At 41.7% G+C, this 16,793-nt stretch overlaps 1 protein-coding gene across 32 annotated transcripts in view; it reads left to right on the forward strand.

Moving 5' to 3' along the window:
• mical3a (microtubule associated monooxygenase, calponin and LIM domain containing 3a) overlaps positions 1-16,793 on the forward strand; it is a 95,610-nt gene that overhangs the window by 46,979 nt on the left and 31,838 nt on the right. For 21 of the 32 annotated variants that reach the window (XM_081608355.1, XM_081608353.1, XM_081608354.1 and 18 more), the window contains 20 exons: positions 875-1,132; positions 1,831-1,946; positions 2,278-2,404; positions 3,139-3,232; positions 3,355-3,384; positions 3,848-3,995; positions 6,630-6,826; positions 7,640-7,758; positions 7,896-7,958; positions 8,066-8,242; positions 9,773-9,874; positions 9,990-10,073; positions 11,524-11,634; positions 11,841-11,897; positions 11,983-12,096; positions 12,216-12,320; positions 12,628-12,738; positions 13,272-13,367; positions 15,171-15,284; positions 16,143-16,329. In XM_081608355.1, the coding sequence (XP_081464481.1) occupies positions 875-1,132; positions 1,831-1,946; positions 2,278-2,404; positions 3,139-3,232; positions 3,355-3,384; positions 3,848-3,995; positions 6,630-6,826; positions 7,640-7,758; positions 7,896-7,958; positions 8,066-8,242; positions 9,773-9,874; positions 9,990-10,073; positions 11,524-11,634; positions 11,841-11,897; positions 11,983-12,096; positions 12,216-12,320; positions 12,628-12,738; positions 13,272-13,367; positions 15,171-15,284; positions 16,143-16,329 (2,410 nt within the window). Of the gene's footprint in view, positions 1-874; positions 1,133-1,830; positions 1,947-2,277; positions 2,405-3,138; positions 3,233-3,354; positions 3,385-3,847; positions 3,996-6,629; positions 6,827-7,639; positions 7,759-7,895; positions 7,959-8,065; positions 8,243-9,772; positions 9,875-9,989; positions 10,074-11,523; positions 11,635-11,840; positions 11,898-11,982; positions 12,097-12,215; positions 12,321-12,627; positions 12,739-13,271; positions 13,368-15,170; positions 15,285-16,142; positions 16,330-16,793 lie in introns of those variants that run through there. The other 11 variants (XM_081608363.1, XM_081608384.1, XM_081608357.1 and 8 more) reach the window with 10 other exon arrangements.

A 16,793-nucleotide genomic window follows, 5' to 3' on the forward strand; every position in this document is an offset into this window, starting at 1 on the left:
CTTTCTCTGGGCACTTTCCTCAGGAAACGGGAAAGGCCCTTTAAATGCCTGCCTTCATGTGAACACATAGCCCTGCTGTGTGTTGTGGAAGAGCTCCTTACAGTTGGTGCAGGTTTGGAAGGCTGAGTCAGGATTTTTGGAGCTCTTTAAATTACCTGAGGTATGAAAAGGTTGGATTCTGCACCGTTACCTGGAAAGTTTTCACACATCCAGAATATTTCATGTTTTTTCCCCAAACTTCATTGCATTTTGTTGTGATTTCTTGCCCCTTTAATCTAATACTCATAACAGGAGTTAGCCTATCAGCAAAACTATTAAAGCCTAAAATAGCATCTTAATGCATAATATAACCATGTTCTCCAAGCACATTTTCAAGTATTGCATTAGAAAAGGTTGATGGAAATGCCAAAAATTCAAAATGACTTCCTCAGTTTTGTAAAAAAAGTTTTAAAGAAAGCTGGTGATTGTTTTATTTTTCTAAATAAAGAGTTAAGGCTGTAAAGCAACACGTTGGATGGATAAGTTCTGATGTAGTGAACCCTCCCTGCTGCTGGTATGCACAAAGTTTAGATCAATTTCAAAATCCAGCACACTCTCCACTTTTCTGAGGTGTGTCGATATTTCGCAGCCTCTCCTTCCTGTTTATTGCAGCCCTGCATAATCTCCACATCAGATGAAAATTACGCTTTTTGTAACTTGCTTAATTCGCTCCAAACTAAGAGATGGAAACACGTTTAATTCGCATTAGCTGCGACCTTTTAAATGTTTGCTCAAAATTCTCATGAGAGTCTGATGGAAACATGGCTGTAAAAGGCGTCTGAATCTGACTGCTGTTGTTGAGTCTCGCCGTTCTGTCTCTGTTGCTGTCCTGCAGGACTACGCAGACACTGAGCTGCTCCTGTCCAGGGCTAACGTAGACCAGGCTGCCTTGCTGTCTTACGCGCGTGAAGCTGCAGATTTCTCCACCAACCACCAGCTGCCCACCCTGGACTTCGCCATCAACCACTACGGCCAGCCCGATGTCGCCATGTTCGACTTCACATGCATGTACGCCTCGGAGAACGCCGCCATGGTCCGCCAGCGCAACGGCCACAAGCTGCTGGTGGCGCTAGTGGGCGACAGCCTTTTGGAGGTGAGGACCGATTGTCTTCTATCGGACCGGTAACGTTTGTAATTGTTCAATTACAATTATAATCAAATATAACCACAAGAGCAGCTGGTAGAGGAATTGTAAATTATCTTTTAGGAAAAGCTCCTTTGGTCAGTCTGCACATCAAACTCTTGGAATACATCACCATAAAATCTGAAAAATATCACATCAGTGAACTGTTTTAGAAATTTATTAACATAAATAAATAACAAAATTAATATCTTTGAATTACTTCAGTTTTGCAATTCATTCAAAATCAACAGATCTTTGTATTTTTTTCATGTTACTGCATAACTCTAACTTTATTGCAAATTTTCTTCAAAAAATAGTCAAAAACATTAGGTTTGCTTACTCCCACCTGTAGGTGGCAGTATTTGATTCTTCTATGGCAAATTGCAAAAAAGTCACATTTAGCATCATAAGTGCAAAATATTTCTGACAATCTGGTCGTTTTTAAAATCTTTTTTCTTAGAATTTCTTTTCATAGATTTGAAAGATGTTTGATGAGGACAAAATATCACAGAAAATTTCTTGCCAAACTTTATAAAATATAACCCCAAAAATCAGCAATTTGATTGCAAGAAAACATCAAAATCAATTGTGAAGTCCTGTAGGACAGTTTTAGTTTCCTCTGCTGCGGTGTGACCATATTAGGGAAATGAATGTGCTTTTCTCTGCAGCCGTTCTGGCCCATGGGCACCGGCATTGCTCGCGGTTTCCTGGCAGCCATGGACTCCGGCTGGATGGTGAAGAGCTGGGCGCAGGGAAAAACTCCTCTGGAGGTTCTGGCCGAGAGGTGCGGATGTGGAAACACTCGTACACATGTGCCAAGATTCACATTGTTCCTGCGTTCAGATTTACACACAGATCCACATTCCTAATCCGCCTCTTCAGATACAGGCTTTTATCTCTAAGTGCTTTACTAGGAACTGAACCCGCTTGCGATTTAAAGCTTCAGTCCCACCTCTCTGAGTACTAATGGGATAAGAAGCTCTTGTATGGCCTGAATGTGGCTCCCCAGTCGTGCAGCATGTCTCTTTGCTTTACTTTAATGGTTTGTTAATGGACTGAGATGAGCCGGTCCAGTACAGGGAAGGAAAGCTCACTGTGTTGCTCTGTTTTTTTAGGGAGAGCATATACCGGCTTCTGCCTCAGACAACACCGGAAAATGTCAGTAAGAACTTCAGTCAGTACAGCGTGGATCCGACCACACGCTACCCCAACATCAGCCTTAACTTCCTCAGGCCCAGTCAGGTGAGTCTGACGGCTCACAAACCACAAGGATGACTTTGGTTTTTCCATTCAGGCAGAAAATCAGCTCTGAAAAACATTTCTTATGATGTTTTCAGCATCAGCTCCTGGAAGTTTATCACATTTTGTTATGTTACAACCATAACATTTTATGGGAAAGTCAAAAACAAAGCAGATGATCATTTTGAAGTCACATTTTTTTATTTGATACCCAAAAATGAAATCTATCCATTGTCTTCTGCATAACTTGCTTTAGCAAATAAAAAAAAGATCCAAATAGATTGAAAAACATCGAACAGCAACAAATCTCCATTGTACATGAATCTGACATGTGCAAAGCTGAGAAATGTTCGCTGCACTCGATAATCCTACTTCTGACTCACCACCAGGGGGCGTGTGTCTGAGTAAGGTGGTTTCATGGATATCAACCGACCTATGCCGTTGTGACAAACAGGAAAAATCAACCGCAGCAAACACTGTTGAACCCATAGAGGGCACTGAGATTGTTTGAGTCAAAATAATGCAGAACTAAACAAGTTTAAATTAAAATATGGCAGTGTGCACAGAAACATGGATCTAATGGAACAAAGAACTAATTTAGACTGTTCATCTGAGAGAAAAATGACTTGGGATTTAAGTTTTGTGGTTGTCATGTGACAAAATGAGGAAAGCTTCACTTCATTTTGTACTGACATCAGTCTGCAGTCTGGCATGCAGTAACAATGTTTATGCTGCAGGTGCGACACCTCTTTGACACGGGAGAAGGGAGGGAAATCCGAATTGAAATTGAGAATGTGATCAACTCGTCAACGCCGAAGTTAGCCCGGAATGGTCTGTATTATTTCTCTTTCCGTTTTCCTTTCTGGGGTTATGTTAATTAGCTGAACATTAGCATTGAAGAGAGACATCACTTTGTTCAAATGAAATAATGAATGACTGTATTTTCACTCCAGACAATTACCTGCTTGACAAACAGTTTCAAGGTAACACGAAGTCTGAATGCATGGTGTTCCTCGAGTTTTCTAATAGTTTTAACAGTTTCAAACCCTCCCTGCTTTGTATCCATAAAGAAATAAATGTGAAGGTAATGGTGGAATGTGAGAACTTTGTGGACGAGTTGCACTCATGACTCACTAACCCGGCCGGACATGCTGCCGTCTTCCTGGATTTATTCAGCAGCTTGTTTTAAAGATTCCCTCTTAAATCTGCAACCTCTAACTTCTTGTTTGCATCCATTTCCCCTTAAATCAGTAAAATTGAGTTTGTTGAGATAGAAACTAACGCTGCCGTTAGGATCGTGGATGACAATAGTCGTATGACTTTTTGCCCGGTAACATCGACGTTGTGCTGATTGCATTCTTTCAATTTTTAATCCTTCAGATCCACTCAAGCTGCTACTTTAACTCCAGCATTTCATTTAGTAATCTTTTGGTGTTTTCTTCCCAGAATCCATTGCTCGATCCAGTAAGCTGCTGAACTGGTGCCAGAGGCAGACGGAAGGATACAGGAACGTCAGCGTGACGGACCTCACCATGTCGTGGAAGAGCGGCTTGGCGCTGTGCGCCCTCATCCACCGATACAGACCCGATCTCATGTGAGTAGCAGGAGTCGGAACCTGCAGAGTGACAAAGAAAGATGGCAGATTTGCTTTTCTTCTGTTGTTCTCTTACAAACTTACTTGTCAATAAGATCAAAGCTGAGGAGTGAATAAATAATGCTACATGACCAATGCATTTTTATTTGGTGTTACTGATCTGTCCAATACAGCAAAATATGTTCCCAATTATTCTTGAGTACAGGGAAATGCATATTTGAAAATGACCAATTTTTAAAGGGACAGCATTATGGAAAATAGACTCTTTTGAATTTTGCATCATATTATATGGCAATATATTATAATGTATTGCCATTATACACTAATGGCAACACAAAGTTAAAAAAAAGTATCGGCTTAATGATAAATGGATAAAATGATGCAACAGATTCATCAATACAATAATTGTGACTCAACATGTTGGTCTTGGAGTATCTTTACAAATAGCACTGCTGGAGCAAAACGCAGCATTTAAAAATGGTGCAGTCATCAAACCATACCTGTAGTGTTGCTTTGATTCCTTCATGCGTATTTAAGAAATCCGTTAATCTCCGTGGCAACCATGCAGCTGTGCAAACCACCTGGCTCCTCCTCAGAGCTGCAGCCTCCGCCTCTCAGAGCACCCCTCCCCCACTCGGCTCCTTCAGACTAGCCAGCAGTAATTAGCAAACATCTGGTGGAACTGCACATCTCCTGAGCTCATTACAGGAGCTACTTGTCAGAGCAACGCTGGTAAAAACTTTGCTAAAGGGTTAATAGAGGAGTGATGTTGTGATGACTTCCTGAAGGCGGAGTTTCAGAAAGAGCAGGAGCTTTTAAAGAAACAGAGACCCAATTCCAAGGCAATAAATTACAAAGTAAAAATTCCTTTAAGTAATGTTTTATATATAGTTAAGATTTTAATAACTGAAGTTAATATAGCTGCGTGATTGTTCTGTAAAATGGCACTGTGTGCCCCTTTAACATACAGGCTAATAAGCTGCTATTTTCCGAAGCTAATTTGTTCTCTCTGCTCTGTTCTCTGCAGAATGTTAAGTAGTTTGGCTTTCTGCTCTGATGGAACCTGCAGTCAGCTGCTTAACACTCACTCTGTTTGTTCTTCTATTCCTGGTTGCAAACACTGCCAAGTATGTCCCCCAGTGGTTAGCCTGGTGCTCAGCCTGCAGTGATGGTGTTCGTAAACGGTTTTTATCACCCAGCAGGGCTTTTGGTTTTAAACTGACGGTTAACGAAGTCCCTCCTCAAACCAAACCTTCCTCTGCAGCCCATAGATGCATAAACACTCTGCTCACCATCACACACACCATAAACAGCGCAGTTTCCATCCGCTGCGTCTAATGGGGTTTATTACCCTCTGGAGGTTATGCTGCAATTAACATTAGAAGCTATTAGTGGCTGTGTCCTACCTGACCTTTGCAGAGTAATGCTCGGCCGCGTCTGATTGGCCGGATGATGGGAGGAACAGAGTAATGAGCGGAGGTTCAACAGAACCGCGTTCATGCGAACTCATGTACAAGATGGATGTAAAGAGGGTTCAGAGGGAGGTCTCACTCTGTCCCTGATGTGATGTTCGGATGCTTATGGTTTTAAATGGACTTCATGTTTCAGCTGAGATGTATCGATGATGCATGTTAAGAGTATTTTAGGCTGAAGTATGATGACATTTACAGTAAGGCTTTTCCACAAAGTATACAGCAGTTAGCAGTGCAGAAATGCTGCGTCGTCAGTGGTTGTATTAGTCCAGACTCCCTGGCACCTCGTCCACATGAGAAGTTAGGGAGTCTGCTTGGTTGGAGAAGCCAAACTTTGGTTTCTAATCTGGTTGCAAATCATGAGATCATCTGGTAAAAACATTGAGAACTGCAGGATCCTTCGGTTCTCTGGAAGTTTAAGATGCTTGTTTTGTGTCTACGGCCCACATCATTTACTGTTTTGCCTCAACGTTTCAGTCACAGGAACAAAGAAATCCTGTTTTTTTTCTCATTTATCGAAGCGGTGAGGTGAAACGGCTTAAAAACGGGACGATGTGGGTTTGAAAACAAAAGTAATCGGTTCCAAAGAACTGAAGAGTCCAGCTGAGCAACTTCACATCTGCCTTTTAGATCATATCACTGAAACTGGGATTACATTTCCTTCATAATTTGGATTTTACTGAGATCTTTTTGTCACCTAAATTCATTTTTTATTTTTCAGTTTTAAATGTGATATGCTGCCTTTAGAGTTGCTATAACTACAGTAATAATCCAGCAGCATCAATGTTCTTGGTCAACAGGAGTTTTTTTTAATTGATCTTTTTGATTTCTTTGATTTGCTTTCTGATTCAGGTGTTGGAACTACAACCCTAAATAGGAACATAGTAATGAAAACTAACATTTATTTTAATATTTATGACATGCAACAAAAAACTTAGCTAATTGATGTTTTTTGGAGAAAATAAATGAATCACAAACATTAATCATTAAAACATCTATCAGCTTCTCACTGAAGACGTTTTAGCCAAACACTAGCAACAGAAAACATATTTTTATTGGTATTTATCTTTATAAATGACTAAAACCAGGTTGATTTTAGCTGTTTATGCACCATTCAGTGTTCACTGTGCCTCCCTGTTCCGGGTTTTGTTTTCCTGCTCAGAGACTTTGACTGTCTGGATGAGGAGAACCATGAGAGGAACAATCAGCTGGCGTTCGACGTGGCAGAGAAGGAGTTCGGCATTTCGCCATGCATGACCGGCAAGGAGATGTCCTCAGTGGTGGAGCCAGACAAGCTCTCCATGGTCATGTACCTCAGCCAGTTTTATGAGATGTTTAGGGACACAGTGCCACCTGGAGGTGAGTGGAGGAAAAACACCTTGTGTTTGTGACTCGTTTTGTTTGGTTGGTTTGTTTTCAGGGTTCGTATGGTTGATAAAATCCTTGGTGTTAACTAAATGCTTTATATTCCAACTGCACAGTTTTGTATTAAAGTCCAATTTTGTTCTAAAGCCTAAATTTTAAAACCTTTTGAAACAAACATTACATACACCTAATAAAAAGACGTGGACATTTCTTTCTCACCGTCTGAAGCTGAATTGAACTAAACGTTTCTGTTAGTAAAAATTACTAAAATATTCATATTTTCTAAATGCCAGTTCTGAACTTGGTGAGAATGTTTAGAAAATGTCTTTGTAATTTTTGAAGCATATTATTTGAGCAGGAAACTCATTTACCTTAAAACATTTTGGTTGGATTGTTTCAAAGAAGTGAATATTTATTATTCCTAATGTTCATCTTATATTTTATACATCAAGCAACATTAAAGTATAATGAAATTGGGTTATTTTTAGTTAAATTGGTGATTTGTTCTCAGATTAATTGGGTGTACAGAGTGAGACATTTCAAAGGATAAAATTTAGTTATATTTTAGTTTCTTGTTTCTCCTGTAGAATACTATAACAAGACATCATTAATAACAGTGATAGACATCATATAATTGTGAATTAAAATCATCTTTGTTTTGTTCACTTCTATTGTTTTTATCTCCAAAGGTGGAAAAGTTTCAATATCTATCTGAAAATGTGTGAAAATTGCTTGAGTTTTTCTGTGGGAAAAGTGTTCTGCTCCATTTCTGATGTGATCTAATTCTATGCCTTTGAATCTGTTCAGATAACCACAACTTGAGTCCAGAGGAGAAAGCTGCGCTGATTTCCAGCACAAAGTCTCCCATCTCCTTCCTCAGCAAGCTGGGTCAGAGCATTGCTATTTCCAGGAAGAGAAACCCCAAGGTAAAACACACACACACACACACACACACACACACACACACACACAACTAAACTAAACTGCAACACCGTCACCTCCTTTTTTCAACTCTTCATCTTTAAGCTTCAGGTCAAAATAACACCTCGCATTTTGTAAACAGGATAAAAAGGAAAAGGATGTGGACGGTTTGGGCAAAAGGAGGAAAACCAGTCAGTCTGAAGATGTGAGTCTGACAGAGAAACTTGTGATTGTTGGTTCAGAAGTCCATCCATTTGGAATGAACTAATGATTCTCACTTGACCAAATCTGGATTATTTTGTTTCTCCAAAGGAGGACGTTTCCAGGTCCTGTCGGGAAGAGCGGCCGTCTGTCCCTGCTGACCTGTCGGAGAGAAAACTTGACTGTGCTGCTGCAGGAAACCACAACAAAGTGAAGGTGATGGCCACCCAGCTGCTGGCCAAGTTTGAAGAGAACGCCCCGGCTCAGCCTTCAGGCCTCAAGCGACAGGTACGCCGGAAACATGCAGGACGTGTTTGATGCTCCTGCAGCTGCAGGCGGGGCGTGTTCACATCTGGTTCGAGGTGACAGAACCTTCTGTTTGACCCGGCCGAGCTGTAGGCCGCGGTATTAATGAGCCGAAGTCCAGAACGCTACCGGTCAAGCAGATGATTGTTTCTGGGTCGTGTGGGCGACCTCGCTGTGCTGACTGGACCTGAATGATTCACAGGGCTTTGGTTTGCTGGCTGCTGATGATGTGTAATGTGGGGAACAGTGGGATGACTAAGTTTCTGAAAAGGAGACGTGTCCTGGGTTTCCTACGGAACATGGAGCGGATCAAACTGGGAAAAACTGCATAAGAAATCCAGATGTATGAAACTGCTTCTGCCTCTGCACATCCCAACCTAATGTGAAAACAGCAGACTGTCTTTACCACAACCCCGTTTAAGCATCCAGATGGGTGTAAACAGTAAGAACAGAAGGTGGGAGATGTTCCTAAATGAGGCAGTCGATATTTTATATCAAAATTATAAAAGTGGTTTGACTCGTTTAACATTTTTAACCGAAATAATTGCAGCATATAATTAATTAGTCAAATTTTCATTGAACACCATATTCTGACAATATAACCAACATTCTCAATTCAAAAACCCTTTTTAGTGCTGAATTATTGAGTAAATAGACACGTAGGAACGATGATATATATTGTTTTTAATCTATTCATCAGATTATTCAACCATCAGATTAGAGTTTTTCTGGTCATTCAGCTTCCCAGTGGTCATTCGTGGATCTTCTTTAGAAATCTGGACGCTGGCATTAGCGGTAGCTGCTACATTTTTAGCACTGAGATGTTATTTTAGGTTTTCACAGCTTTGCCAACAGGCTAATTTGTTTTAGCTTTACTTTAACACAGTAATAGTCTTTTCCCGTATCTCATCAGATCAGTTGATGAAGCAGAATTTAACCGTGTTAAAATCCCGGCATTATTATTGTAAGTGCATGTGAAACCTGGCTGAGGTTGATAATTTAATCCCACATTATGGGATTAAATTAAACCATGCAATTTCCGTGCTTTACAGCTTATTACTGCTGAATCCGAACTCTGTGGAGAGGGTATTTCTTTTACCTTATCTTAAAAAAACGAGGCTCTTTTTAGGTTGGTTTTAAGGAAAAGGTCTTTCTTCCTGTTGAGAATGAATTGAAGTAACGAGTTAAAATTTTTGCCAAATGAAAAAAAACAAACAACCTTTTTGATAATTTACAAATGATAGACAAAACAGGTTTCCTATGTTTTCCTCTGTTTATTCAGATTCGTCTCCTGCATGACATTCCTCCATATCAAAGCTTCTTCTGCTCGCTCATATGTTGACACATCATCATAAACTCTTTATTTTCTCCTCCACTCGCCTGTGACTCCTTCTCTTGTCTGTTTTCTCCCTGGCCTCTCCTCACCTCCTCTCTGTGGACCGTTCCATGACGCCTTGCATGATTGTTCTGTCTCTCATTCTGGCCACTGCCATGTTTGCCTGACCATTAAAGGGGGACTCTCTGCCCAACCTGGACCACCTTTTGCCCCCTTCCCCTCCACCGAACCCTGTGCACGAGTCAGTGCGCCTGGCTCCTGTCCCCGCATGGAGAAAGGTAGATGCAGATCTGATTAACCAGCAGTGGGGAAGCTGTGCTGCGTTGTGTGTTTGTTGAGCGAACGTTGTGTCTGTTGTGCCATCTCCTCCGTGCTTGTTCTGTTCTGGTTCAGAGACGCACCCAACAGCAGGAGAACCTGAGCATTCGCTACAAAGAGATGGTCAAATGTCAGACGCTGCCCAGCAGAGGGGATCAGGTATGGCTAGTTAGCGCCGTAGTTCTCCAGCCCATAGAAACTCTTCACATCCTTAGAGGATCCATCATAGATCATAGCTTTTGTAGAGAAGATGTATAATGTGCACCTTTAGTGTACAATGATGAACAATTCTGCAGTTGCATAAAAAAATACTGTTTTGTGATCAATAACAAGTGATGCTCTGATCTGCCGATACCGATTTTAGCCAGTTACGATTCCCAATATTGACTCTTTCTAATCACGCTGAGGCACCAAGACGTATTGGAAGTGAAGGACGGATTGTTTCCTCCGGATGTTTCTCCCAGGACAGCCTTGGCTTCTACTTCTACTAACGATTAGATGCGTACCTTTGCCCTAATATTTGATTTAATCTTGCTGATCTTAGTTATGTATGAAGTATATGAAGGTTAATATTCTTACTCTGTAGAAAAGTGTTTGCTGCAAAGCCACAAACACTCAGAGATCCTCCAGATTTACAGCTGCTCTCCATGGCCGCCGTATCTTTCATGGAAGACGCTCATTGATTGTTTTGAAGTCATCATGACGAGTCGCTTCGGAGTGGTATACCATTCAGACAGTGTCTGATTGAGGTCGCATTTAATTAGCAGTGTGAAATGCAGCCTGTTTTCAGATGGATTCGTATGGTGCATTCACACTGAACTCTTGTTAGTTTGACTGGGAAGTCTGGTTTGACTGGGGACGCGTGAATGCGTAATAGACTCTGATGCAGAAAAAAAAATGTAATTTTGGTTTGCCTACAAACCTCCGTCTCAGTTCGGTTGAGGTGAATTCTTCCGTGGTTTGAATCTAAGCAGATTGGGGGCCGCTCCAAAAACAGGAAGAGGACCACACCGCAGGGCATTCTGGGTAAATACAACCAAACCAAACGTGCATGACTAGAACTAGCAGGAGGAAAAAAAAAATCCTACAACCGCTGAAGTCCTACGCCCACTCCATTTTTGTTTCCATTGAAAAAGGAAGTTGCGCTCAGTGTGTTCTTCGTTTCCTTCAGTGGTTTTTGGTGCAGCGCCCCCACAGACGAGGAGGGGAACAGCTTTTTCAAAGGGTTTGTTGGTGTCACAGTGCAGCATCTGAAAATGTAACAAATGTTGCAACTTTGATCTCCAATCGAACCAAGTCCCTGTGTGTGCGTTCGTGCGTGCGTGCGCGCGCGTGCGTGCGTGTGTGCGTGCGTGCGTGCGTGCGTGCGTGTGTGGTTGTTTTTTATTGGTGTTTATTAGTCTTTGTTGTAATTGTTGCAGACCAACTAAAAGCTCACCACAGTTGTTTTCCTATTCCTCGTCTGGTCTAGAAGCTCTGCTTCATTTAACGCTATAATAAACTTTTGGTTTATTATGACTTGTTTTCTTCAGTTATATTTACTTTTGCACATCTTATCATTTTATTCTTCCTCTGCTGAACTTGCTGTTCCTGTCCCTCACTTTTCAAGGCCAGAAGCGCTGCAGAACAAACGTCCAGCTCGGGCTCTCGGAGCTGCCCAAAGAAAACCATTCTGCTCCCTTCCTCCTCCTCCACTTCCTCGCTCTCTCTTCACTCAGAGGTGACATAAAGTCTGCTGCTTGTTTCTGTTTGTCTGCCTCCCATAGCTATAAATCCACAGCAGAGCTCCCTCTAGCCTCCCTTTACTCCAGCTGCTCTCCGTGTTTTCCCGTCAGTGTCACGTTAACTTTGTGGAGAGATCAGGTTGTCTGTAAAAGATGGGGAATTGTTTTTAGACACCCTTCTCTACTCGTTTCTGTTTTGAAGAATTTACCCCCAGAGCAAGAGGAGCTTGAATACTATGAAAGGCCTCTGACACACAGGGTACAGTACTGCATCTCTGTATGTTCATAAGATGTTAAAACCTGTTAGATCCAACCATGACGTCTCACCAGAGCTCCTTTAACAGGAAGGGAAACAGTCACTCACAGTTGACCTCACTCCCATTCACATCCCTGGGATTCAGGAGCGGGCCGACCGCCTCATCTCCAGGTTTAAGGGCAAAGCTGATAAACCACCAAAGGTGCTCAGCATGCATGGACATTCTTCTACCTTTGGGCTCATTTGTTGCACAGATCAAAACTTTCTGCTGAGTCTGCACATCTAATTTCCCCTTTCAAACCTTCCTCTGCCTCCCGGAAGCCTAAGAAAAAGCCGTCCCGTTTCTTTTTAGAGCAGTGGTACTCGAGCCGAGGCCTGAGTCCGAGCCCAGCCTCACCTCTGTCCTCCCCTGATGCTTCCAGAAAGGTCAGACTGAGACTCACCCTCTGCAGTGCCGAAAAATAGCAGTTTTCAGAAAACCGTAATTGAAGTTTCACCTTAATTTTTCACATTCTGAGTTTATTTAAAGCGAAGTCTGTAGTTTTGTGAGAGATGCTTGTGCCATATTTGCCTACTAAGTGCAGTGAATCCTTTACACACCCTGCTTTAAATTACTGCATGAATGACGGCCTCAGTTTGCGCCACAAGCTCGGCTAATTGATCCAGAAGTTTGAATCTTGGTGCTTCATTCCTGCCGTTCCACTTGGTAACTAAATCAATTGCTTTCCTGCAGGAGCCAGTGAGGCCTCTGGACTCTGAGCAGATGCCCATATATGTGCTTAGTATTCAGGAAAGAGCTGAACAACTTGAATTTCAGTTGGAAGGCAAGCGAGTCGGGCCGCAGGTGAATCCCCCATTTAACACAGACGGCTGATTCAACACTGACAGTAAACGATTCCTCGTTCTCTGGTATGCTAAGCATGTAATCAAGGGACTATAGGAGAGCATCAGAATACAAGTAACACTATGGCGAGCATTAACTTTGCAGAAATGCAATTCTTAAAGGACATAACTCATCATATTTTAAAGGGAGAAAACCTTAAAATGTCCGAGGTAATCTATCAGGAAGCACTTCCTTATATGGATAAGGATGTGCATTAAAGAGTTTCTCTGTCTGCCTGGAGACGACTCTGTTTCATTTCTTAATCATAAGAAAAACATTCCTGACAGGAAAATGTGGAAAGAATGTCTGAGGCTTATTGATGACAGAAAAAGGACGTAGTGAGCATCTTTGCAAAGATAATCTATTCAGGAAATTCATAGAACTTTGTAGAAGGAAACACTTTTTGGAACTATTTAGCAGTTTAGATTGTAAGTTAAATCCATTTTCTTTCATGTAAACTAAACCCATAAAAACTTTCCTCTCTTCCTCTTGAGCCAAAGAAAAAACCCTCTCGTTTTTTTATGGAGCGATGGCACCTGGCCCGCGCCCAGAGCCCCCCCGACAGCCCCCCGTCCGCCTGCTCCAGACAGGTAGTCGTTTCGCACCTGGAGGGCACGGATTGCTGACGCTGACACACTGCACCTGCATTTGGTGTTCCAGCAAGATGCATCACCACAGTTAGCTTCAAAACGGCTTAACACGACTAAACTCACTGCAGATTTTCATCCTGCTGAGAAATGAAAACACAAACTGAGCTGCAACCTGCTGCACATTGATTGTTGTTGCTGTGATTAATAATTGTGTTGTGTTTTTCTGTAACTGTGGCTCCGAACTCTAAATATTATCCCCCTCAGGACACAGAAAGGCTTTCCATTGTTCTGGCAGCTCTCATTCTGCAGTCACTATACATTCTGATGCTATAGTGGATAAAAATTGTATCTGAGAGGTTAAACAGGATAAAATCTGAAGATTATTGTTTCAAATCCAGATGAACTACCAGCTTTAGTTGAGAGCAGGAAACCAGCTTCCATTTTGGTTTGTTAAAGTCATTAAATGTGTTTGTGTGTTTTATTTCAGCATTTCTCACTTTGTGAAGCCAGTTTTTTCCAAGCTAGGCCTCCATACGGTTGCTGTTTTTGGATAAGATTAAGGATGAGTTCATGTTGGGTTAGTGGTTAGTTATATATGTACTAGTAATGGTTCGGTTTAGGCTAAAGGTCACGGTTAGGGTGCAGAGACGAATAGAAGTCAATCCAAAGACCTTGTGAAGGTAGAAACACATAACTTGTGTGTTTTATCATGTCTGTGTGTGAGAGAGTGAAAAATGCTGCTTGAAGTGACTGGATGAATAATCCATACGCGTTTCAGAAGCGCTGATGGTGATAAACTTCAGGTGTTTATTTCTGTTGATTTGGGTGAATTTGACTTGCAGCCAAAATTCAGTTTCTCTGAAATGTATAATATTATTCAAGACTTACAAAAAGAATAAGGAATGTTTAGTGGAAGGAAAAATGTTGTAGCATTACGGCGCTGACGGGCCAAAACTCCTCCCGTTTTGGGGGAACAGAACATCATGTTTCCATCTGCTGACAGGTTTCATGGCGGTGCTGATCTAAGTTCCAGAAGGACTTGATACCGACACACACTGTTAAAAGTACCAATGCCTGGTAACCATGGCAACCCCAGCAAAACAACCTGACCCGATCCCTACAAAGAATCTATGAGCTGACAAGAGACACCAGAACCGAAACACTACAGGTCAGTGTTAAAGCTTCGTGAGCAGCTCAGCAGAACCACAGGCCGGCCCACATGCTGCGCTGCGTAGACCCAAAAGGAGCCCAGACGGAGTCCTGAAGGCAGATACTGTCTGCAGATGATCCATTTTGCTTGTGCACTTTTTTCTGCCACTTTTTCCTTCCACTCAACTTTCCTTTAATGAGGATACAGTGTCTGTGGACAGACAGCTTCCTCAGCAACGACTTCCTGTCGGTTATGCCGTAACATTTCACATTAGTGATACGTCAAGTCTATTTCATGTAAAGTTTTAGCTTTCTGAGAAGCTGAATTTGCTGATTTCTTTGCCATGATGATTAAAACTGACAGAAATACATACTGGTGATTTATCACTTTGTGTTTCACCTTTGTGAAGGAGTGCATGAGTTCAGTTTGGGTTTGTTGTCATGAGCTGAGTTTTGTTTGCAGCTTGTTCAGTGAGGCGGCTGCAGCTCTTCTTACCGTTTGGTCAGTGAAGCATGGAAACGGCTCTGTCGTGTGTAAACTCCCCTTTTCTCCCTCTGCTCGTACACACACCTTTTCCCTTTTGTTCTCCGTGTCCCATTCCTGTCCTTCAGTCATTTCTAATGTGTCTTCACTGTCTCTCATGCTGCTGCTAGCACTTGGTGAGGATGTACACAGGGGGAGTTAGCAGCCTGGCTGAGCAGCTAGCCGGCCAGCTTCAGTCTCAGGAAGAGTCCAAACCCACACATGTCCCAGAAAGGAGGGATTTGGTAAGCATGTTGTCTGTAGGGTAGAAAGCACCGAAGCAATCCTTTGTGCTTAATCAGCTGACTCTGATTATTACAAATCATCGACCCACAGTTTGATTGTTCTTCAAAAGGATTGAACCCCAAACGTTTCGCAATCTGAGCTGTTTTGGCAAAAAGCAGATATGGAAGACCTGGAACAGACAATTTGTGGCAAAACAGTGACAAGAATCAATAAAATTAATGAATTGTGTCAGGAATGTCAAAGTTTTTATCTTTATGTCAGAGCAGATTTTTAAATTTATTTATTTTTTTATACCTCTCACAATTTAGTATCCAATTCCCAATTCAGTGACGCCTTATTACTTTGGGTTGATCTGACGGAAAACTGCAAGGCCCACATCAATGAGTTCTACATTTCCTGAATCCTGACACGGATTCCTGTGTTTCCATGTGTGATCTGAGTAGAAAGAATGAAAACTGAGGGAGTAAGCAGGAGTTGTTCAGAGACGGACAACATTTTTTAAAAGTTGGAGAGGCGCACTGTAGCGTCAGAAGAAGTCTGTCATTGAAATCCGTTATGAAAATGAAATATGAGCATAAAGCGACCAAAAAATTGAAGAGGGACTTTATGAAAATGGTAAAAAGATGTGAAGAAGCAGAGATGCAGAAGTAGTTGATGGATGTGACTTCATTTTAAAGTTTTAAAGGTGTCTCTAGGTGAAAGTATATGGAAGTATTTACTTTTGATTGTTGCATTTTATTTAGAAAGGACATAAATGCTCAAAGATTGTATAAAAAGGGGCGAACTCATAATAACCTGGCTTTCCCTTTTTGTTCTGTGTTTTCATCTAAATGCTGACTCGACTGTTTTCCTCGCAGGGTTCTCTCAGGAAAGAGTTCCCCGTCAACATCGGCGGCAGCGACGTCTGCTTCTTCTGCCGGAAGCGAGTCTACGTCATGGAGAGGCTGAGCGCGGAGGGGAAGTTCTTCCACCGCAGCTGCTTCAAATGCGACTACTGCGGGACAACGCTGCGGCTTTCCTCCTACGCATTTGATGTGGAGGACGGTGAGGCCGACACTGGAGGAGCATCACGCTGTTAGGAGTTTTACTGAACCAGTTTGGAACATTTCAGCTGCTGGGTGAAATAAAATGAACCTTTTTTTTTTTTCCTGACAACAAAATTTACTCCCAACAATCAGAACCATAACAGAAGATAAACAGCAGTGTGACTCTGCTGCCCTCTAGTGTCAGGTTTGAACTATGTGTGTTTGTGAACAAACTCCTTTTTAAATCAGATTTTTTTTTTTAAGTTAATTTAACTGGTGAATAGCTTCAAAACGTATTTTTTTCATTTAATGTATCCTGTACGACTTTTCCAAAAAATAACTGATAGTGTAGTGTTGTATAAAATGTTTATTTTCTTATTTAAGGAAGTAATGTAAGTATTGCATTTTTTAATGTATTTCTAATATTTCATAAAATAAGCTTAAGTGGTAAAATGAAAAACCGCAGAATGTGCCAATTCTTTT

Source organism: Poecilia reticulata, chromosome 6 (genome assembly GCF_904066995.2).
Source record: "Poecilia reticulata chromosome 6, P_reticulata-male-v2, whole genome shotgun sequence".
Taxonomy (NCBI): Eukaryota; Metazoa; Chordata; class Actinopteri; order Cyprinodontiformes; family Poeciliidae; genus Poecilia; species Poecilia reticulata.